The sequence below is a fragment of the Cavenderia fasciculata genome, assembly GCF_000203815.1.
Source record: "Cavenderia fasciculata unplaced genomic scaffold Scf_EUAJFUG02HR96I-5, whole genome shotgun sequence".
Taxonomy (NCBI): Eukaryota; Evosea; class Eumycetozoa; order Acytosteliales; family Cavenderiaceae; genus Cavenderia; species Cavenderia fasciculata.
In genome coordinates, this window is record NW_004457624.1 from 3143605 (window position 1) to 3167430 (window position 23826).

Genomic DNA, 23826 nt, shown 5'->3' on the forward strand with positions numbered 1-23826 from the left:
ATTTTTTTATATTTTCATTGTACACACAAACAACAACTATTTCAATTTTAGTGTTTGTTTTTCAACACTATATCTATATTTATATATTTATATTAATTTGAATGGAAGGACAAACAATACATTTATGTGCAGAGAGTGGTGATCAAGCAGGAGTAGTAAAATGGATATCGTCGGGAGCAGATGTGAATCAGCCCGATAGTTCGAATCGTTCACCATTGCATTATGCAGCGATCAGTGGACATACAAGCATTGTAGCACTATTACTGTCTAGTGGATCATCGGTCAATTGTCAGACGAATCGTGGAGCTACACCTCTACACTATAGTGCGAGATCAGGTAATGTCGAATGCCTGTCACTTTTACTAGAGAATGGAGGTGATGTCAATTGTCGCGATAGTTCTGGCAACACACCTCTTCATGCAGCCATCAACTGTCACGAAGTCAAAGCTGCATTGGCTCTTGTTCAAAACTATGGTTCCGACGTCAACATTCAAAACAAAGAAGATCAATCACCTCTCTTTTTGGCTTGTCAAATGGGTTACAAAGATGTTATCATTCAATTATTAGAAAAAGGTGCTAAAACAAATGTTAGAGATAAATCTGGTAATACTTGTTTATCAGTTTTATCATTTATTGGTAAATATAGAAAATAGAAAATAGAAAATAGAAAATATAGAAATAGAAATATTCATTCTTTTTTCTTTTTTTCTTTAATTTTTAGAAATAGAGAAAAAAGAAGAATTGGAAGAATTAATTTATAATGGTAAATCAACATCATTGGAAAATGATATTGGTAGTTTAATGTATGTTGTAAAAAAAGCAACGACAACTGAAACAAATGGAAATAATACAGCAGATCAAATGGATACATCTCTTGAAGATGAAAATACAAATATTGGAATCTATTCAGATATTACATTAATTGTTGAAGGTCATTCAATTCCTGCTCATCGTTCAATTTTAGCATCTCGTTGTCCTCATTTTAAATCTTTATTAAAGAAATCAAACTCTTCTGAAATTGAAATTACAGATGTTAAATTTAATTTATTCATCTTATTATTAGAATGGTAAATAGAATCAAAAGAAATAATATATATTATATTTTAATTTTAATTTACTTAACTTTTTATTTTTTAGGATATATAAAGATAAATTAAAAGAAATTATAAAACCAGATCAAATTGATTTATCAAGTGCATTTTCATTATTGGTTTTAGCAGAAAGATATCAAATCAAGGCATTGGTAGGGGTTTGTGAAAAGTTTTTAATTCATAATCTAACTACAACCACTATTGTATCGGTTTGGCCAGAATTGAAAAAGACATCTAATCAATTGAAACAGTCATGTCCAGAATTGATGCGTAGCTGTGCTCAGTTTATCATTAAAAACTGGAATGTCTTGTCAGTTAGCAAGATGGGTGATTTAATGAACAAGGTTGATTTTGTCAATCTAATCAATATTTTACCAATTAAACCATTTGATCCAAATGAACCTATTGTACCTCAACAACCAACCTCTACAACTACAACTAAACCTTCTAAATCTAGTAGTAGTGGTAATTCAAATGCTCCCGCCACCACCGCCGCCGCTACTACTACTACTACAACACGTCAATCACGTGCAAGTACAGGTGGATCATCAAGTAAAAGTTCAGCAACTCCAAAGAAATCTCATTCTACCTCTTCTTCTTCTTCTTCCTCGACTACATCTTCAGAATCTACACCAACAACAGATATAATGGATAAAAAGAATTTAGAATTATGTAATGGTATTTATACTCAAATATATAAACGTAAAAACGCAGAGGTATTTCATTATCCTGTTGATCCAGTTGCTGATGGTGTACCAACCTATCTCGACATTATCAAGAATCCAATGGATCTTGGTACCATGAAAACCAAGTTGGACAATGGTTCATACAAGACCATCAAGGAATTTGCTGCAGACATGAGACTCATGTTTATCAATGCACTCACCTTTAATCTCGATGGTACTCCCATTTGGAAACTTGCCAAAAGTCTTCTCCAAAACTTTAATACAAAGTTTGGTCAAACTTTTCCATTTGAACCAATTCCTGAAATACCTATAATTGCTCCAAGTATAATAGTAGGAACAAATAATAATAATATTAATAATAATAATAATAATAATCCACCTGAAACTCCTGAAAAAAAACGTAAATCAACTCCTGCTCCTTCAACTACTGCTACAACAACCAACGTACCAACTCCAACTACAACTGAAATTAAACCAGAAAATATTAAAAAGTATGAAAAATAGAAAATATAAAATATAGGATTAATTTAATTTAATTTTATCAATCTAGGAAATATACAGATGATGATAGAAGAATTTTAATGGAAAAAATCAATGATTTAAATGAAGCACAATTACAAAACATTTTAGATATTATAGAACCAAAGGCCATCAAACAAAATGATGAAGGTGTTGAAATTGACATGTATGAAGTTAGTGATCAAAATCTTGAACAATTGGAAGATTTTATTATTTCTTGTCTCAAAAAAAGGAAAACAGATTAAAAAAAAATGAAATCAAATCAAATCAAATCAAATTAAATGAAATGAATAATTATTAAATAAATAAATAAAATAAAATGTTATAATAATAGAAGATAGAGAGCAAAATTGGCGCCAATTTTTTAATTTTTTTCAAGAATTTTTGAAAAAGAGGAGGGTATTCAAACAACTTCACTTTTTTTTTTTTTTTTTAATATACATATATTCATAGTAGGAGTATATATATATAGAAAGATGGTAACTAAAAAACCAACAAAAGCAGTATCTAAAAAGAAACCTGCTGCTGCTGCTTCAACAACAAGAGGTAGAAAAAAGATTCAACAAGATCAATCATCATCAGAAGATGAAATGAGTGTTGATGAAAAGAATAATAGTAGTAGTGAAGGAGAAGAAGAATCAAATAGTGAATCAGAACAAGAATCATCATCATCATCAGAAGATGAAAAGAAAAAAAAGAAAACAACACCAACTAAACCAAAAGCTAAACCATCACCTTCAAAAAAGAAGAAACCTGCTGCTGCTAGTAGTAAAAAGAAAGTTATACAACAACAAGAAGAAAGTAGTGAAGAAGAGGAATCAGAAGAAGAATCATCATCATCAGAAGAAGAATTACCAAAACCAAAACCATCATCACAACCAAAAAAACAATCATCACATCAACAATCTAACAAGAATCAAAAACAATTTCAAATTAAAAATCTTAAACCAGAAAGATTAAATGATACAACTTATATTTCATCAACATTACCATCAAATAAATTAATTAAAAGATTAATGGTAAGTAAAATTATACAAATATAACCTCTCTATATATTAATTTTTTTTTTTTTATTCTTTAAGAAAATTGATAAATATTTATATCAACAACCAATATTAAAAAATAATGAATATGATATAATATCAAAATCATTATTAACAAATTCATTATTGGAAACAAAAGATTCAGAAGTTAAATTGGTGCTGGCAAGTTGTTTGGCAGAAATTATACGTTTGGATAGTGAAATATTGGCTCAAACCTCTTCTACTGCTTCATTAAAGGTTTATCAAATATTTAAAGATGAATTATTTGGGTTGTATGATTTGGATGAATCACTTTTCCCACAATATTATCATCTAGTTGAAAGATTAGAATCCATCAAGATTTTTTCTGGATTGGATCAAGTTGAACCAGATTCTGTGCCACCATTTATTCTCAAAATGTTGAACGATTTGGTTGCAAAGGACGGTCTTGCAACAAGTCTTGTTCCACTCTTTGAAAATATCATTATTAGTACTTTGGAATCAATTAAAAAGGTTCCATCGGAAATTTGGGATCGTTTAACTGAATTTCTACTTGAAGGTGAAAAGAGAATTGTTGATCGTACTACTGGATCAAAAGATGCATCTGAATTACCACCACGTATCCTATTGGCAAGATCAATCCTCTCTACCAAATCATTCAAAGATCCATATCGTTATTATCTTCGTAGTTTTCATTCAAATGACCTAGCACCAAAAAGTAAACTTCTTCCTCGTCGTAATGAAATTCTCTATTCAGTTTTTAAACTTAATCCAAATCTCATCAGTGTCTATGATTTTAGTCAAGATATTCACAATGAAGATCCTTCCCTAAGAAAACATTGTGTTATGGTATTATCTAAATTATTTACTTCAAGTCTTGAATTTGAAGATCAATATTCTGATATTTTTATTAAAGTATGTAAAAATCTAAATCACATCATTCATTATTTATTATTTATTTACTTTTTTTTTTTTTTTTACCTTAGTTTATAAAAAGATTTGAAGATGCAGATCCAAAAATTAGAATATTATTATTAGATTTTTCACAAATTTATTCAATAGATTCAACCTATGGAGATGTTATATTGGATTTTATAACAAAAAGATTAAGTGATACGGTTCATGAAATTAGATCGATGTCCATTTTTTCGCTGACCAAATATATGATTAGAAAACCACAATTGGTATCGATCAAGATTATGGAAAAGGTTTATGATAGATTGCGTGACAAGGAAACCAATGTACGTAAAGATGCAATCACCAAATTGGCAACTGTATTTCAAATTCTACGTACGGAAAATGGTGATCCAAGTAAATGGGATGCTCATTTGAAAAGTTGTTTTGGTAGTATTCCAACCAAATTGGTATCATGTTTTGGAATGTATGAAGTTGACAAGTTTTTTACCGAAGTTTCCATCGACACTATTCTTCTTGGTGATCCACATGGTCAAAAGAATAATGTTCAAGATAGAACCTATCGTTTCTTGGAATTGTATGGTTATCTAGACAACAAATCAAAAGAACATCTATTCCAATTCTTTGAAAAAAAGAGTACTCTTCAACGTGAATTTACCTTTCTCTACAATACCGTCGACGAAAAACCAAAAGGTGGTAAAAAGGCAACCGCTCAAGATGAAGAAAAACATCAAAAAGATATTGAAAAAGCATTCACCTATCTCTATAATCAATTACCAAAATTTCAAAACGAAAATCCAAAACATCTTTTAAAATCCCTATTTGATCATAAAAAGGAATTTAAATGGTTAAAAGTTATTTGTGATGAAAATACTACTTATCAAGAACAACATAATATTAAAGTAAGTAAAAAAAAATTAAAAAGAATCAAATATAAATATAAATATATTAATTTTTTTATTTTTATTTTTCATTTAGGTTGATATATCAAATAAAAAATCAACATCAAAAAAAGTAACAGACCAAAGATTTTATGAATGTATAAAATATCTTGTATTTTATCTTAGTTTTGGTATTATTGGTAAAGAACATCTTGCTTACATTTTTGATTATGTCCGTCAAGATATAACATCAAAACCAACTGATCATTTTGATATTAAAACTTATTCAAAAGATATTAAATCTTTACCTGAACCTATAGAATTATTAGTTGTAAGTAAAAAAAAACAAAAAAAACAAATATATATTTATCTATTTATTTATTAATTTTTTTTATTTTATTTTTATTTTAGAAATTATCATCAATATTTCCAAGTTTATTTAGAGGATATGAAGAAGAATTAATATCATTTCTTTATTATCCAAAAGCAATTACAAATGAATTTCTTTTAATTTTATATAATACAATTGATTCAAATCAATTTAGACCTTCAAAATCAATTTTAAAGTATGAAAGAAAAAAAATTTTAGAACCTAATTATCTTTTTATTAATTTATCTCTCTCCTATACTAGAAAACTGCAAGAGATATTAAGAAATTTATGTGAAATTGGATCACCAAAGATTGTTAAAATGTCATTTAGATTATTAGATAGAATAACATTAAACAAGGAACAATTAAAGACTATATTAAAGGAGATGGGAGAGGAAATGGTAACACAACTTCAAGAACAATCACCAAAAAATGTTATTTCTTCATTGGTTACACTTGGATTGATTGCACGTTTTCATCATTCCATTTTGGATCAACAAGAATGCTACGAGTTTATGGAAATTTTAGTCTACAAACAAATTATGAATGGTACTTGTAAATTGGATGTAAATACAAAAGCATTGGGTAAATTGGATTATGCCTATTCTAAAGATGCCCTCCTACGAATTCATGGTATCTATTATCTTGGAAATTATCTTGTTGGTTTACCTTCTGAACAAATTAAAAGAAAGGTTTTTGAATTAACTACATTTTTATTTGATATTATTTATCGTCCTGATAAATTAAAAAAATTATCGTATGTAACAAAATAGATATGATGAATCTAATTTATCTAATTATTTTTTTTATTTTTTAGATCGATGGAACAATATCATATTCAATTATCAGTAAATTTTGAAATTATTAGAATGTTGAGATATAAACATTTTATAATGTGTTTTCAACCAGTACATTTTATAGCATTTTGTAATGTAGCATCAATTAGAACCGAGATTAAAAATGATCATCTTCAACATCGATTCTTTAGTAAATTGGAAAAGGCCATTAAATTGAATCGTCTTCAAATCAAGTTTATGGCTGCTTTTGGTATGACTGCCAATCAACCAGCTTCCATTACCACCTCGATCAAACGACAAGTATCATCCATCATCAAGATGAAAAGAATGGCAATCTCTAGAACCAATGTAGAACTAAAGGGTGAAATCCTTCCAGAACACTCTTTTCCCTACTTTATCTATCTCATCTCTCATCGTCCCACCGTCGAAAAGGAATATCCAAACTTTGAAGAAACTAGTAAATTCTTTAAATACTATACAAATATGATGATTGAAGAAAAGGATAATTATTCAATCCTAATGAACTATTTAGATTTCATTTCTCAATCTATGGATCAAATGGACCCGTACAGTAAAGATACTCGTCGTGTTGCAAAACATGGTCTTCAAATCTTGGCTCAAGAATATAAAGACAAGAAATGGAAAACTCAAAAATTCTCTTCTCTCATGATCCTACCAGTTGAATATTTCCGTTTCAGTAAAGATATTGATTTTGAAGATTATGATAAAGATACTTCTGATAAATTACCAAATAATTATGTTGTAACTGTAAGTAATAAAAATAAAAATAACAAACAAACAAAAATAAAATAAATATTAACCATCTTTTTTTTTTTGTCTAGACTGGAAAAGGAGCTGATAGATTACATGAAAGTCCTGTTTATATTCAACAACAAAAAAATAAGTTGGAAAAGGAAAAAAAGGAAAAAGAAAAAGAAAAGGAAAAGGAAAATGATCCAGATCAAGATATGGATAAAAGTAAAGAAGAAGAAGAGGAAGTTGAAAAGAAAAGAAAATCAACTGATGATGAAATAGAAGAAGAAGTAGAGGAAGAGGAGGAAGAAGAAAATGAAGAAGAAAAAGAGGAAAAAGAAGAAGAAGAAAAAGAGATTAAAAAACAAAAAACAAAGAAAATAAATTAAAGAGATTTGTTTTTTTATTAAACAATAAAGTTTAAAAAGAAATATAAGGATGGAATCTGTTGTTGTCTGTTGTTGTTGTTTTGTTGATGTTTACAATGATACCATTTATCAATTAAAAATAATACAAAAAAAAGATAAATAGTATGGTTTATGTGTTGTTGTCTGGGGAATAAACCATTGAATTTAAACAATGATCATTCATTCATTTTGGATAAAGTTTTGATTATATATTTTTTTCTTTTAATGTTATTCGACCAAATAAGGGAAAAGTTGGCAGAAAGTATCTATTTTCTTATTATATTCGGCAGATTTTGATGCAAGTATTCTTTTTTCGTCATTGGTGGTTGTTATGCTACCAAGAGTTGAATCATTGTCTACCATAAATGATAATAAACCAATTAAAATTGAAGAAACTGTCCATGATGGTGACCATGATTCTGGATGATCTAAAAAAATAAGTAAAAAATTAATAAAATATATCTATAATCTCTCTCTTTCTCTCTCTCTTTTTCTTTTTGTTTTTGTTTTACATACAATCACTAATTGAAAGACATAAACGAGTATCAGTTTGAAATCTACCAGAAGGAGTAGTCATAATGATGGATGGGGGAGATAAAGGATAGTTGTATTTGAAAATCAATTTACCATAATACAAGCCACTTTCATATACAGTATTTTCGGGTCCTAATATTACATAATGCCATTCCAATATATTTTCTGGGTGTGGACATACCACTATATTCTCTACAGGATTCTTATTAATCTCTAAAAATTCTTTTCGAAGTCGACTCTAAAAAAATAATAGATAGATAGAGAGATAGAAAGAAAGAGTAAGAAAACACATCACATAATCAAAAGTATAGATTCACTCTATTCCCTTTTTGTTATCTTACAATACAATCTTTTGTTGGAGGATGTTGAATTTCTTTACTAGTAGACATGTTTTTCTCCTTTTATTCTCTACTTTTTTCTAAAAGAAAAGGACTAGTCTTTTTGTTTTTCGTTTGTTATAGCTATTTGATTATATAAAATACAAATAAAGAAAGAATATATATACACACAACAGAAAACCAAAAGTACTACTTTTAATATATATATAAAAAAGACGATTCGTCCTTTTTGTTTTTTTACTGATGCCTTTTTCTTTGTTACTGTGAATTAAACATATAAATAAATTAAAATAAATGATATAAATTCTCTCTCTCTCTCTCTATATATATAAATATAAATATATGTATTGTTGTTATTGCGTTTAAAAAAAAGGCTTTTTTTGTTCTGTTTTAAAAAAAAAGTCAGTTGAATCTTGTCTTTTTTGCAAATCAAATAAATTTTTAAATAAAAAAAATATATATTTTTAAAAAATGAAAAAAAACAGTGACCTTTTGTAGTCTCTCTATCTATCTTTTTTTTTTTTTTTTATTTATATAAAAAAATGGTTTAATTTTATTTTTTTTTTGTTTTTTATATATATAACACATGTGATGAGATTTATAAAATCTCTTTTTTAATTATTCTTTTTGGCGGTAGTGGTATGCTTTGGCATATAGTTGTGAGCCAAGTGGATCATGTCCTTGAGGGTAGCCTTGACCTTGGCGAGTTGTTCGTCAATGATTTGTTGCTTTTCAAGGTAGAGTCTTGGGGCGATAAAAGCAACGAGGAAGACGAGGTAGAGGATGGTGGCACCACTGATGCACTTGGCAACGGTGGCAACAACAAAGAATAAAAGAGCTGCCTCGGCAGTCAATACAATATTCTTGCAACCAAAGATATCCTTGGCCAAAGCTAAAACAGAGTTGACCAATTGTCCAACACCCTTTACATATTTTTGTACAACTTCATCTTCAACATGGAAATTTAATGTCTTTAACTTATCACTAAAAGAAAAAAGAAAAAAAAGAAAAAGGTTAGAGAGAGAGAGTTGATTTGTTTTTGTTTTTTGTTTTCTTTTTTGTTTTCTAATTCTTACAGAATTGGATTATCCAAAGTACAATTTGGAATGTATTTATCACAGACTGAAGAGACTATACGGAATAAAACAGAAGAGACAGAGGCGACCATACAAGAGTAACCGACAAGTGAGATTATAGAGTATTGGCATACGCAGACCAAGAAGAAAACGAGATTGATGATACCAAATAATAAACCGGTTTGGACCAAATCATCCCATACCAATATTTTTTTTGAACATTCGTGACATGGAAGACTCTTGACAGCACCACATATGTTTTCAAAGTGTTGACAAATTGATACATCACCACACATTAATGCTGGACAACATGTTGATGTTGCTGGGCATGTAGAAGAAGAGGATGAGGAGGTTGATGATGAAACTGGACAAGTAGTAGCAGCCTTTACAGTCTCTGCAGCATTATTAATGACAGCCTTTGCTTCTTCCTTTACTTGTTCTTTAACTTCTTCAATCTTTTCAACAGTTTCTCCTATAACTTCATTGACTTGTTCTTTTGTTTCTTCAACAGTCTCTTCAATTTCTTTTATTATTTCTATAAGAAAAATAGTAATAAAGAAAGAAAAGAAAAAAAGTTAATAACAAATGATCGGGTAAGTAATCTTGACTATTCGAGTCAAACTAGTTGATTTGTTGTTTTCTTACCTTCAGTGTCAGACATGATTGATTTATATATATTCTATTTACAATGAGAAAAGATTTGTGTTAATGTATTATTTACAAATTAAGAAATCTAATTTAAATGAAATGATAACAATAAAAAAAAAAAGTTGTTTGTTGTTGATGAATAATAAAACAAAAATTGCGAAATTAAAAAAATAATAATAATAATAATGATGATCAACCCTCGTTACTTGGTTTTTTTTTTCCTCTTTTTTTACTCTCTCAATCCAGTCACAAGTGGTGTCATCTTATAAAATGTATTACAGTGACTGTTTGTTTGTTGGAATAAAACTAAATCTCTTCATTGAAAAGAAGGTTCTTTGTGTGTCTCTTTGTGATTGTACAAATCACCAAACCATCATTCCTTTTTCTCTTTTATCTCTATCTCTTTCTCTCTTTTTTTGTCTTTGTCTCTATGTTTTTTCAAAAAATCAACATTTACCCTTTTTATATTATTTATATTAATAAAAATTTACAACTATATAAAAAAAAGAAGATGTGATGTTCATGATGTCAAAGAACTTGATGGGGGATGTCTGTCACTCTGAGAGAGGAAAAAAAAAAAAAAAAAGAAATTAAAAAAAAAAAAAATGAATTTTTTGAGCGATTCTTGGTCTCACTCAAACGAATGATCAGATTAATATGAGAGCAAGTCTAAGATCATTTTCATCTCTCATCCCTTTTCCTTCTTCTTCTTCTTTGTATATAGTTTGTAACTACTCTCTATTCTATAGTATAGTTACACAACAACCAGTATATACTTACTACAATGTTGGGATTAAGATCAGTACTTAGAAATCATTCTAGCACCAACATTTTAATGTTGAGTGCAAGATCATCACAATCATCATTATTATCTCAATCATCATCGTCATTTAGATATTATGGTAGTAAGAAAAAAGAACCATCACAAGAAGAGGTAGATGATAAAAAGGATGCAGCATTTATCGCAGCCAAATTAGATGGAGCATTCCCAGCGGGCAACTACAACTCTTTCTACCCAGGCGACCCACAACGCAAGGTGGTAGAGACACAGTTTTCAGAGGACGGTCTCAACACGTTTAGAACACGTATGGAGTTGCTCAAGAATATAAACAATGCCGAGCACCAACACGGCTTGGATAACCGTGACTACAACATTGCCAACTTTTTGTCGATGGACGACGACGACACCAAGGCCGACATTAAGCGTGAGCAGGCAGCTCGCGAGGCAGTCGAGTCACGACAAGACGACGTCGAGCAGGCCAAGTTGGACGCCGACATTGATCGTCTCAGAGCCGAGGAAGGCGCCGGTATGAACTTGGAGGCCTTTTCCAACCTCATCACACGTTACGACGACGCACACCGTCAAGAGCGTGTCGACATGCAAAAAGAGAAGCGTCGCGATCAAGAGGAACTCGAGGCACTCGACCAAGAGATAGAGGACGACCTCCAGACGGACGAGTTCCGCGCACAGTTTGCCGAACGTGGTTACGTCGGCGAAGAGGGTGAGCCCGACAAGGACGACGACGACAGAGATGACGACGATGGACTCGTCGACGAAGACGAGGGTCAAGAAGGTGAAGACGGCCAAGACGACGACGAAGACGGTGCACCAGCCGCCCACGTTGAAGAGGAAGCCGATCAATACGGCATGGAAGCGATCTATGGAACAACACGTTTCGCCAACTCGATTGACATTTCGCCGTTTGAGGAGAAAGGCGAGTTTGACCAAGCCACAGACTTGCTCAACGAAGAGATTGAGCAAACCGACGTCGTCTACACACCACGTGTGCTCACCAAGCGTCGTTTGATGCGTGTGGGACAACACACCCGTGTCACCAAGGGTGGTCGTATCAACTCGTACTCGGCGCTCGTGCTCGTCGGAAACGGACTTGGTTCGGGAGGTATCGGTTACGGCAAGGGTGAGTCTGTGTCGGTCGCTTTGAAGCGTGCCGGCAGAGACGCCGAGCGTAAGGCATTTACACTCCACCTCTTCCAAAACCGCATCGTCCCAACCGGTCTCGACCTCCAGTACCGTAGCACCAAGATCAGATTCTACCGTGCCGGTAAGGGTCGGTCGGTCATTGGTATGATCGGTCACAAGCAACGTTTCATCAACGGTATGTTTGGTATCCGCGGTGTCAATTACCGTACCTATGGTCGTCGTGGATGGCGTGCTATCCTCAACGTCTTCCAGTACGCCCTACCCGACAGTTGGATCAACCCCGACGAGCTCTCCACCGTCCTCGGTAAAAAGTTTGTCACTCGTGAAACCCTCCAAGAAAAGAAGCTTTCATTGGCCAACATGTTGACATCACGTATTCCCAACAAGGAATCAGACCCATACAACTATGGCATCATTGGCAAGTTCCTCACCGATCTCGAACAACCCAAGGACAAATCCAACGAAGAATTTGACAACATGTACAACTCTATAAAGGAAATGCTCAAATCTGAAACCTCTATCAATGCCTCTTTCCGTCGTGTCGCTCGTGACCCTGAATCAAGTCAAAAACTTGCCATCGATCCAATGAACAAATGGAAACGTTCAAAATATTTGGCTTCAAAAAAATTAGAACAATCAAGATTAAATAATCATTTTTAAAAAACAAAAAAAAAAAAGTATATTAAAATAAAAATAAAAATAAAAAATAAATTAAAAAAAAAATTAAAAAAAAAATTAAAAAAAAACAAAAAAAAAAAGGAAAATGATGAGCGAAAGAGAGAGGAGAGAGGAGATGGGTGTATTTTTTTTTCTTTTACAAGTTATATTTCAAACAAAGATTAAGTAAGTACTTTTAAACAACTAAAAGTTATTATTAATAATTAATTGTTATTATCTTTAGATCTTTTCAAAATCTATAGATAATGAATGGGTTTAGTTTGGGAAAAGCCAATCAAAAAAAAACCTAAACCCAAAATTGGAGAATCAATGTCAACCAATATGATGATGGAATTGGGTCTACCCTTTTTTAAACCTTTAAATAGATCTGAAACCACAATCAAAACTGATCATAATATTTTTAATCAATATATAAATGAAATTAAATAATCTACTTTTATTATTAAATTTTTTTTTGGTTATAGTTAATATAATCAATACATTTGATAGTAATCAAGATGTAAGAGATGGTATACTTCCATATATTTGGGTACATTCAGAGGGACAAAAGGAATTTTCTCATGGTCAATATGGTATGTACATATCTTTAATTTATTAATTATATTTTTTATCTCTTTTTTTTTTTATTTTTTTAGCATTTGCAATTTATGGAAAATTGGGAGGATTAGATGTATTAAAAGGGGTTGATTTAAAAAACAAGGATCCAAAGACTAGTTTTACTGTTTGCGATGCTGGCAATTCAAGATATTTTGAAAAAGTTCATACATTGGACAAAAACAATTTTAATATTGAAAGATTGCCAGATACCAAAGCTACCACTGCTGCACCTACCATTGCGTTACAGACAATGAGCGAATTATTCAAATCACCCTTTCATTCTGAAAGTATGATTATCAAATCATTGTTTTATTTCACACACCCTGCTCACCCAGTCCCCGCCCTGTCACCACAACCCATTCGGTACCTCTACTCTCAGTATCAATAGTATTGCCAGTGATAGAGTTCGTGCCAACAATATAAACGGACCAAAGGTTGAACCCTATCCAACGCCAGAACCAGATAGTGGTGATTCGGTTACCAACCTTTTGTATCCAACCGACCCAACAACACAACGTCTCTATGTCTTGTTTTCTAGACAATGGGATCTAGACTATTGCCATTATTTCAATGTCCGTCAACTCGCCGATACACCAGGTATCCAAGTAGTGTCGGCTGCCACCAATCGGGACAAGATTATTCAAGTTGGATTTCAATCACTACTCTTAATTGAGCTTTTAAGAATGTCAACTATCGACTTGTCACAACCAGATGGATCGAAAAAACAGGAAACATTTATTTTCCCTACCACCTCTGCTTCTCTAGATGACAATTGGAAGTATCTAATCGACCAAGCATTTGACTATTTCTCTGTCAATTTTGTTCAAAACTTTAGATCCTATGAAAATTGGAAGGAATTTCTTGATTCTAAAGGTTATCCAAAACAAATTCATCAAATTGTAAAAGGGCACTTGTAAAAACAAAGAGAGAAGATTGGTACGTTAAAAATCAAAATTTTAATATCATAACCATCTACTTGTAATATTTATATTTATTCTTTCATTTATTAGTTTGTGGTCACAAAAGATTCAAAAGTTATATAGAGGAAGTAGGAAATTGATGGATTTTCAATTTACAATGATCCCAATTGACCCTCCTTTTAATATTCCCAAACCAACTTGCAAACCAGGTACCACAATCAAAGAGTTTCCTTGTGTTGACACACCAACAAACTTTGTTGAGACCTTCCCAAAGAACAATGTGAAATTGTAGATGAATTCAAAGCTAAATGGATCAAAGTTTTAATTGAATCACCTGGTTCCGTCGCAACTACAATGACAATGACACCAATCCAACAAACACAGTTTGTAACTGATATATCCAATGACTTTTCTACCAAATTTGAAAGTTTCTATTCAAACTCTGAAAAGAAAGTTCCTGTTTTATGTGCTACAAAACCTTTCTAACAAAACAAATAAATAGAGTTTTAATCAGATAATTATTAGTATTTGTTTTTTTTTTTTTTCACGTGAGCCATGGTGTGTACACGACATTATCAAGTATTACATCACATACTACAAGAGAATTCGATATCTAGATATCATCTACTTTAACCACATAGATTAACAACGATGACATTAATGGGGTTTGATAAGCCAATCACAAACCCAACCGAATAATTAATTAATGGGCATCATCCACAAAGAGATATGTGCATGTATGTTGGGTTGCTTTGAGCACGACAAGGTGGGCTGATTCATGCAAGGCTATTCGAGTAAGACCCTCGATTCGGTGAAGACTCTTTTATTCTTTAAATAAAAGTGTCAACGTAGCAGCACCAATATCAAATCAACTTCAATCGATCAATCAATCAATCATAATAATAATTAGTAGTAATAATGAAATTATTTAATCATCAATTTAAAACAACAATTATCACATTGGTATTATTGTTGTTGGTGATATCTAATACGATCAATGCATTTGATAGCAATGAAAAAGTAAGAGATGATCTACATCCATACATTATGGCACATACAGAAGGAGTAAAGGACATGCGACATGGTCAATATGGTATGTATAGTTTTTAGAAATTATATTATTATTATATTTATTATTAATGTATCATTTTTTTTTTTTAGCATTTGCATTTTATGGTTCTTTGGGTGCACAGGGTGGTGCATTTCCATTGAATCGATTTAAAAGTTTAGATTTGACAACTCTAGGAACATCATATTATGTTTGTGATATCAACAATTTTAGATATTTTAAACAAGAAGAAGAAATTACCGTAAAGAACCCTATCAATTATAAAATTGTACGACAAGTGACCAAAGCACCTCCTATAGTGGCTGCACCCATCGCAGTGTTACAAACCATCTCTAAAATCACCACCTCACCTATCACTCGGAAAGTGTCATCATCAAATCGCTTGGTTATTTCAAAGATCCTCTTTACTCCTTCCCCAAACTGGTATACCAACCCATTCGATACCTCTACACTCAGTATCATCCATGTTCTGTTTGTACAACCAAAATATTAAACAGCAGCTTTGTCAATGATATGATCAATGATAACATTCGAATTAGAAATTTAAATGGACGTGGAGCCATGTTAAAACCACTACCACCAACCACCCCCATCGCTTACAAGATAAACAGTGAAGAAACGGTCACCAACCTTTTATTGCCAAAAAATATAGAAAACGAACGTCTTTATCTATCGTTTTCTCGACAATGGGATATTGACTATTGCCATTATATCAATATTCTCCAACTCAGTGCCCCTACTCGAGGTATCCAGGTAGTGTCGGCTGCCACTAATCGGTATGGTGATAGACACGTCGGATATCAATCGACACTGGTGACAGAACTAGAGAGAAGTTCAATGATCAACATAAGACGACCAGATGGATCTATAGTGTCTGAACTATTCACTTTTCCAACGACTTTTAAATCCCGTGAATTCAACTGGCAGTATCTAATCAATCAGGCATTTGATTTTTTCATTACCAACAAAGTTGAAAACTTTAGATCATTTGAAAATTGGAAGATATTTCTTGACTCTGCTGGATATCAAGATCCATTTCCTCAAATTGTAAAGAAAGCACTTATCAAAACACAGAAAGCAGATTGGTAAGAAATTTAAAAAAAAAAAAGATTAGAATATAAAGAATATTTTTTTTAACTCTCTCTTTTTTCATTTCTTTCAATTATTTAGTAAATGGTCACAAATGATTCAAAGAGTAAAAGGAAGTGGAAAACAATTGATGTTCCTTAAAGAAACAGTGATTCCAATTGACCCTCCTTTTGATGTTTCCGAGCCAACTTGCAAACCAAATGCCCCTTGGAAAATGTTTCCTTGTTTAAAGACACCACTACCAAACTTTGTAAAGGACCCCAACAATCCCACATTTGATTGTGACATTACCGCTCAATTCCGAGACCAGTGGAAAGAAGCTATCATCGAATCAGCTACACAAAATGGAAAGATACCACCAGCAGATCCAACAAAATTTATCGATGAAAAAACGGAAGAGTTCAAAGTAGGATTTCAATCATTTTATTCAAATGATAAAAGAAATGGTGTCATTGAATGTGCTAAACTAAATAAATAAATAAATAAATAATAAGAAATGAAATACCTAAATAAAAAAATAAATATTAATTTTTTTAAAAAGAACTTTAAAAAGTCGTCATTTAAAAAATTGTGTTGTTGCACGACATTGTCAATAGTATTACACAAACACATACAAATGAAGTGATAATAAGATATCTGGATATAATCTAAACCACATAGATTAATAACGATGACATTAATGGGTTTTGATAAGCCAATCGATTGTACAAGCCCAACCTAATGCACAAAGAGATGCGTGTTGGGTTGGGTTGCTTTGAACACGACAGGTAGGCTGATTCGGGTAAGGCCTCACTCGATTCGGTGAAGACTCTCTTGTTCTTCTTTAAATAAAAGTGTCAACTCATCAGCAGTCTGCTCAAATCAACTTCAATCGATCAATCAAACAAATAATAATTATAGAATAATGAAATTATTTAATCATAAATTTAAAACAACAATTACTTTGATCACATTGGTATTATTGTTGTTGGTGATATCTAATACGATCAATGCATTTGATAGCAATGAAAAAGTAAGAAATGATCTACATAAATACATTATGGCACATACAGAAGGAGTAAAGGACATGCGACATGGTCAATATGGTATGTATATAGTATAGTAATATTCTATAGTTTTGAATTGTCATTATTATATCATTATTTATTAATAATGTATCATTTTTTTTAGCATTTGCATTTTATGGGTCTTTGGGTGCACAAGGTGGTGCATTTCCATTGAATCGATTTACAAGTTTAGATTTGACAGCCCAAGGAACATCATATTATGTTTGTGATATCAACGATTTTAGATATTTTAAAGAAAAAGAGGAAATTATAGTAAAGAACCCTATAAATTATAACATTATACGAGAGGAGACCAACCAACCTCCTATAGTGGCAGCACCCATCACAGTGTTACAAACCATGTCTAAACTCACCACCTCACCCTATCACTCGGAAAGTGTCATCATCAAATCACTAGGTTATTTCACAGATCCTAATTACCCCAAACCCAAACTGGTATACCAACCCATTCGATACCTCTACACTCAGTATCATCCATGTTCTGTTTGTACAACCAAAATAATGAACAGCAGCTTTGTCAATGATATGACCAATGATAACATTCGAATAAGAAATTTAAATGGACTTGGAGCTATGTTACCATCCACACCACCACCAACCACCCCCATCGCTTACAAGATAAACAGTGAAGAATCGGTCACCAACCTTTTATTACCAAGTGATACATCAAAAGAACGTCTTTATCTATCGTTTTCTCGACAATGGGATATTGACTATTGCCACTATATCAACATTCGCAAACTTGCCGCTAAACCAGGTATCCAGGTAGTGTCGGCTGCTACTAATCGGTATGGTGATAGACACGTCGGATATCAATCGACACTAGTGACAGAACTAGAGAGAAGTTCAATGATCGACACGAGACGACCAGATGGATCTATAGTATCTGAACTATTCACTTTTCCAACGACTTTTAAATCCCGTGAATCCAACTGGCAGTATCTAATCAATCAGGCATTTGATTTTTTCATTGCCAACAAAGTTGAAAACTTTAGATCCTTTGAAAGTTGGAAGGCATTTCTTGACTCTGCTGGATATCAACAGCCATTTTATCAAATTGTAGAAAAGGCACTCGTCGGCACAAAAAGAGAAGATTGGTAAGTTGAAACTTCTAGGAGCATGTCAATCTTTAGAGTAAAAATTCTAAATCTTTTTTTTTTTTTTTTTTTTTTTTATCATCTACTATTAGTGATTGGTCACAAACCATTCAAAGAGTAAAAGGAGGCAAAGGATTAATGTTATTTAAAGAAACAATGATTCCAATTGACCCTCCTTTTGATGTTTCCGAACCAACTTGCAAACCAAATGCCCCTTTGAAAAAGTTTCCTTGTTTAAAGACACCACTACCAAACTTTGTAAAGGACCCCAACCCCATTCAGAAACCTGATTGTGTTATTACCAGTCAGTTCCGTGATCGATGGAACGAAGCTATCATCGAATCTGTTACACAAACAGGAAAACCAACCCCATCAACTCTGTTTATCGATGAAAAAACGGAAGAGTTCAAAGTAGGATTTAAATCATTTTATTCAAATGTTCAAAAAAATGTTGCTATTGATTGTGCTAAAAGAAATAGCTAAAATAAAATTTATTAGACAAACTTATCAAAAAATATTAATAAATAAAATTAATTTTTCAGTGTAACTCTGCAGAGAATGCCTCTCCTCTCAATTGTAGAAATAATATTATACATATATTTTTCAACTCAAAAAAACAACAACAACAATTTAATAATATATTTAGAATAAAGTGTACTCCTTCCTCGGCATTGAAAGATGCAGTACGATGATTGCATTTCAAGGTCTAAAATTCAAATCAAAACAAAGTACTACTGGTGGATCGATACACAACATCAACCCAACAACAGAAAAAAAATTAAAATAATTAAAGTAAATTATTTTTAGATTAAATATTAATATTTATTAATAGAATTATTCAAAGGTTTTTTTTTTGAATTTTTATTTACAAATATCACCAGTACATTTTAATTTTCTTAAATGTTTTGTTTTTCTGTCTGGTGCTGGAAGTTGATCTTTATCACTCTCGCTAAGCTTTTGATAAACTCGATGATATGATCTATAGTTTACTCATAGGTTAATTGTAAAAGGTTTTTTTGATAGAAAAAAACAATAAAACGTCATACCAATGGAAAAAAATGAAAGATTGTATATCTTGTGCCACATAAAGTTATCAATGTTCATCACTTTACAAATGTTCAAATATCCATTGCATTGTTTTTCATTGCCATCCAAAGATATTTTTCTGTGTAAATAAATAAGGGCGGAACTAAATCTTGCAATCTTTTAAATTGATCCAAATTATCATTGCTAAAAAAGGTTCCATCATTTTTTGACAAAAACTCTTTTACCTCTTCATCAGAGCTTTGTTTTAAAAGAATTGCAAGTTCTTTGATGGTTGATTGTTCAATTTCATTGTATCGATATTTTGGGTAAATGTATTGATATCTGAATATTGACGATCGTTACCAAAACCATTTCCAAAAGTAATAATGTCCTTGTGATCTTTTAAAAGATTCGCCAACACGATAAACTTTTCAAGTGATCCATAATGACCAAAATGTAAATTCTTTTTTGGGTTGTGTAATAACTATATAGATACTTGGTAAATATATAATTAGTCAATGATATTTCATCTATTTATCAACATACTTAATCCTGGTGCCAAATATAGAAAGTATGCTGGATAAAATACTAACGCCTAAACTATTGTCGGTTAGGCGTCTCGAACAACAAACTATAAAAGACCAATGAAATCAATAAACATTAATTCATCTTTTATTACTATAATTAATAATCATTTACAATCTAAAGTCATTATTACTATCTATATATTCATATATCTATATATTATTATTATTATATACCTCTCAAACTAATTATATATTTACCAAGCATCTATATAGTTATTACATCCCTTATCTTTAACAAATTTCTCTAAAAGTACATCTTGATATGAGCTTTGTTCATCTACTACAGCTTGATGTGTGATTTGTTCATCTACTTTTACATCTTTATCTTTTGTGTAGGTAAGCAATTTCAGAATAGACCACCTAAATAAATAAATAAATAAAATAAAAGTTATTATTTTAAATTTTTCGATTCAATATAGTTCTTTAAAAAGTTTGTATATTTACAATTCTCCAAATTGGTAACAATTTCATAATATATTGATAATGAATGTTATCCTTGTCCCATTGTCTAGAGGAAAAAAATAAAAAAAAAAGTTAAGTTAGTTTTGGTTTGTTATTGAAAAATATATATATATAAAAACAATAATATCCTTCATACCTAGAAAATGCAAGAAAGAGCTGGTTATTATTTTCTTTGTTTAGGACTGGAATATTTCTAACGACAGAGTTACTCGATAGAGGTTCCCCAAGTTTTTTAGGATTCAATCGATGATCATTACCTTTTTCTAATGTTATTACGTCTTTATAGTTTGGGTTACCTTTTAGACCTTTGTTTTCTCTGTATTCTAAAGTGGCTGGTTCAGTAAGGTAAGTGATAGACACCTTGTAATCTAGTTCATAATTACCAAACTCTTGTTTAAACTTTTCAAAGTCGGTATGTGTAGTGGCACAAATTCATCTTTGAGTTGTGGGTTCTTTAGAATCTTCCAATCCTTTTTAACAATGGCTCTTCTTGTTTTCTCTTTTGATCAAATTCTTTTTTTTTATCTCTCTCGTCCATGAGTATCGCTCTATCTTCTCCTGGTTTGAGTTTTTTAAAGGTAATTTGGTATTCGTTATCTGTTTTGAAAAGGGAAAATCGGTTAATATCAAATTTGCAATGCGAGGTACAAAATTTATAAATTTTAAACATTCCATCAATTTTTTTTTTGCATTATATCATTGTTGATGCTACTCACATAGAGACTACTAGCTAGCTTGGCAGTGCAGTGTTGACAAGGGAAAAATAGGAAAACAGGAAAATATCTTTGCCTTTCATTTGCGAGTTTACAGCATCACCATAATAACCTAGGTATTTCAATATTGTTGGTTCACTGTGGTAGGGAGTGCTTTTGAAATTGTTGATCACCATCTTTGGTTTGGCTTGATCTGTTTCACCAAATTGAAAAATATCCCTTTTTTTTCTTACTGGCTCTGAAATGACACCTTGATTTGAATCTTGTTGACTTGATTCTTGAATGTACTGTAGGCAAAGTCAAAACAGAAAATTGTGTAGATATTCGGATAGGAAAGGTTGGTAGTTTGGTGCAAAATTCAATCTCGTCTGGAATCTTACTCTCCTGCTTTTTCTTTTCCTCCACTTTTTGAACTGTAATCTCACTCTTTTCCTTTTTATTTTCCTCCTCTGTTTGAACTGGAATCTTACTCTTCTCCTCTTCCTTCTTTTCCCCCTCTTTTTGAATACACACTAGGTTCTTGAAAGAGTTGATCAGAACTTTGTTGTCGATTGAATATTGATCACCATGACCCACATTGGATAAAAAACAAACAAGAATCAACAAGGTAACAAATTGGCAACAAATTGGCAACAAATTGGCAACAAATTGGCAACAAATTGGCAACAAATTGGCAACAAATTGGCAACAAATTGGCAACAAATTGGCAACAAATTGGCAACAAATTGGCAACAAATTGGCAACAAATTGGCAACAAATTGGCAACAAATTGGCAACAAATTGGCAACAAGGATGGCCCAAAGGAGATTCGAACTCCTGACCTTCGGTTTACAAGACCGACGCTCTGCCGCTAGAGCTATTGGGCCTTGAATTTGCGGTTTTTTGCCCTGTTTGGACCCTAATTTAACCCCACGGGCAAGTTTTTCAATATGGCAGAGCGAAAAGATCAAAAGGTCATATAATCACTTTTTGATGCATTATGTCTCAATATCCTTCGGTTTACAAGACCGACGCTCTGCCGCTAGAGCTATTGGGCCTTGAATTTGCGGTTTTTTGCCCTGTTTGGTCCCTAATTTTTTCTTGGCCAAAAATTCCTTCCCCTATGGCATCATGAATAGATGTTTGGTTCATTTGGCTACTATTTTAATAGGAGCCTCCTCAATTTCAATTTTTTTTAAATTGTACATTCAAATATCAACCCTGTTCATTTGAATGTCTCGGTACGGAGACTTGTGACGACGATCCCCACTTCCGCGCCGTTGCATAATAAATTAAATTTTTTCAGTGCACAGATTTCCAATTTAAGTAAAGTATCAAAAAGAAAATGAGAGATTAAAAGGAAAAGAAATGATGACACCAACAAAAAATCATGATAAATAATAATATTAACATCAACAAAAGTAAGAAAATAGATTTCATCCTTTCCTACAACCCTGCCACCTACATTTTAAAATCCTGCAAATGGAGTCATGAAGTTTGGATGGAAAAGATAAACAAGAAGAAAAGATAGTTTTTGATAACTCAATAGACCTAAATCTTTGGTACTTTCAGATAGAACTTGAAGTGGTTACAACAAACCATTTGTTCTGCTCTTAGCCACCCACTCACCAAATTATATGTCGACCTTTTTTTTTTTAAAAATAATATTAACCATTGACCACACTCATACAATTTAAATAAAAAAAAACACTAGTGTAAAAAATCATTGGCAAATGAACAGACAGAGATCATCAAGTATTTAGTTTATTATAATATCAAAGACAAAAGATATTCAATCATGTTGTGAAGAAGAGATAAACAATATTGATTGATGTGAGAATAACATGAGAAAAAAGGAAAGGATATTGTAAAGTTAACGAGGTGGTGTTGGAAGTCATGACTGCAGCTATGATATCTAGTATATTTATAATTGATAATGACGTATGAACTTTGTTATTTTTATTCATTGATTGACTTTTAGCCTAACAATTTATATCTTTCAAATAGTTTATACTTATGCTCAACCGCATCTCAACACCAAACTGAATATCCTATTCACCATAGTACACCAACATGTTGTAATATCTATTGCAATGATTTGTCATGGTTCAAAACCAAACTTTCATATCACCAACACAACATCCTCCTCTTACCTGCAATCATTGATTCACCTGTTGGCACATTGGATAGGTTGGATGGATGAATTTTGGATAGAATGACCAGAGACTGCTGAAAGTTGGGATAGATTCTCTAAAGAAAATAAAATTGGAAAGAAGAAGAGAGATGGAATTGAAAGATAGAAATGTTAGCACTATACATAGATTGATGAAAAATAATTGTAGAGTGTTGGATGGATGACAATGATTTCGTCGACAACATACTGAACAACATATTATAATTATAGGTAAATAGAATGATTTTAATTAATAATTTTTAATTTGATAAACTTACTACTACTTTATTTATAGTTTTAAAGCAACCATTATTACTCTAAAAATCAAATCAAAAATCCAAAACTATATTAAATATTCCTATTTTAGAATTGGGGGTATTAGGTAATCAT

General features: G+C 31.7%; 8 protein-coding genes and 1 non-coding gene across 9 annotated transcripts; 5 read left to right on the forward strand and 4 right to left on the reverse strand.

The window, feature by feature from the left end:
• Positions 1 to 101: 101 nt before the first annotated feature.
• DFA_12255 (ankyrin repeat-containing protein) lies at positions 102 to 7423 on the forward strand (the record flags this gene model as incomplete). Its single annotated transcript, XM_004353838.1, has 13 exons — positions 102 to 636; positions 722 to 1067; positions 1138 to 2268; positions 2328 to 2462; positions 2676 to 2695; positions 2750 to 3315; positions 3379 to 4233; positions 4305 to 5135; positions 5212 to 5445; positions 5526 to 5680; positions 5747 to 6241; positions 6302 to 7049; positions 7124 to 7423. The coding sequence occupies 13 exons, from the start codon at positions 102 to 104 to the stop codon at positions 7421 to 7423; spliced, it is 6351 nt and encodes a 2116-aa protein (XP_004353890.1).
• A 246-nt stretch (positions 7424 to 7669) lies between these two features.
• Positions 7670 to 8364, reverse strand: DFA_12256 (uncharacterized protein; the record flags this gene model as incomplete). Its single annotated transcript, XM_004353839.1, has 3 exons — positions 7670 to 7869; positions 7958 to 8213; positions 8317 to 8364. The coding sequence occupies 3 exons, from the start codon at positions 8362 to 8364 to the stop codon at positions 7670 to 7672; spliced, it is 504 nt and encodes a 167-aa protein (XP_004353891.1).
• Positions 8365 to 8927: 563 nt separating this feature from the next.
• Positions 8928 to 10050, reverse strand: rtnlc (reticulon family protein; the record flags this gene model as incomplete). Its single annotated transcript, XM_004353840.1, has 3 exons — positions 8928 to 9297; positions 9390 to 9924; positions 10035 to 10050. 3 exons carry the CDS (start codon positions 10048 to 10050, stop codon positions 8928 to 8930), a joined length of 921 nt encoding a protein of 306 aa, XP_004353892.1.
• A 771-nt stretch (positions 10051 to 10821) lies between these two features.
• DFA_12258 (uncharacterized protein) lies at positions 10822 to 12639 on the forward strand (the record flags this gene model as incomplete). Its single annotated transcript, XM_004353841.1, has 1 exon — positions 10822 to 12639. The coding sequence occupies one exon, from the start codon at positions 10822 to 10824 to the stop codon at positions 12637 to 12639; it is 1818 nt and encodes a 605-aa protein (XP_004353893.1).
• Positions 12640 to 12742: 103 nt separating this feature from the next.
• DFA_12259 (uncharacterized protein) lies at positions 12743 to 14660 on the forward strand (the record flags this gene model as incomplete). Its single annotated transcript, XM_004353842.1, has 7 exons — positions 12743 to 12778; positions 12801 to 12822; positions 13122 to 13229; positions 13293 to 13617; positions 13643 to 14167; positions 14265 to 14407; positions 14467 to 14660. 7 exons carry the CDS (start codon positions 12743 to 12745, stop codon positions 14658 to 14660), a joined length of 1353 nt encoding a protein of 450 aa, XP_004353894.1.
• Positions 14661 to 15092: 432 nt separating this feature from the next.
• On the forward strand, positions 15093 to 16810 carry DFA_12260 (uncharacterized protein; the record flags this gene model as incomplete). The annotated part of the gene is made up of 4 exons (XM_004353843.1): positions 15093 to 15267; positions 15336 to 15714; positions 15783 to 16328; positions 16414 to 16810. 4 exons carry the CDS (start codon positions 15093 to 15095, stop codon positions 16808 to 16810), a joined length of 1497 nt encoding a protein of 498 aa, XP_004353895.1.
• A 254-nt stretch (positions 16811 to 17064) lies between these two features.
• Positions 17065 to 19188, forward strand: DFA_12261 (uncharacterized protein; the record flags this gene model as incomplete). Its single annotated transcript, XM_004353844.1, has 5 exons — positions 17065 to 17099; positions 17167 to 17417; positions 17503 to 18496; positions 18589 to 18907; positions 19039 to 19188. The coding sequence occupies 5 exons, from the start codon at positions 17065 to 17067 to the stop codon at positions 19186 to 19188; spliced, it is 1749 nt and encodes a 582-aa protein (XP_004353896.1).
• A 169-nt stretch (positions 19189 to 19357) lies between these two features.
• Positions 19358 to 23654, reverse strand: DFA_12262 (uncharacterized protein; the record flags this gene model as incomplete). The annotated part of the gene is made up of 10 exons (XM_004353845.1): positions 19358 to 19445; positions 19697 to 19864; positions 20222 to 20243; positions 20330 to 20469; positions 20708 to 20970; positions 21380 to 21561; positions 21665 to 21803; positions 22863 to 22908; positions 23435 to 23513; positions 23645 to 23654. 10 exons carry the CDS (start codon positions 23652 to 23654, stop codon positions 19358 to 19360), a joined length of 1137 nt encoding a protein of 378 aa, XP_004353897.1.
• On the reverse strand, positions 22078 to 22150 carry DFA_12263. The gene has a single exon. It is a non-coding gene; the product is annotated as a tRNA-Thr (tRNA).
• Positions 23655 to 23826: the final 172 nt, after the last annotated feature.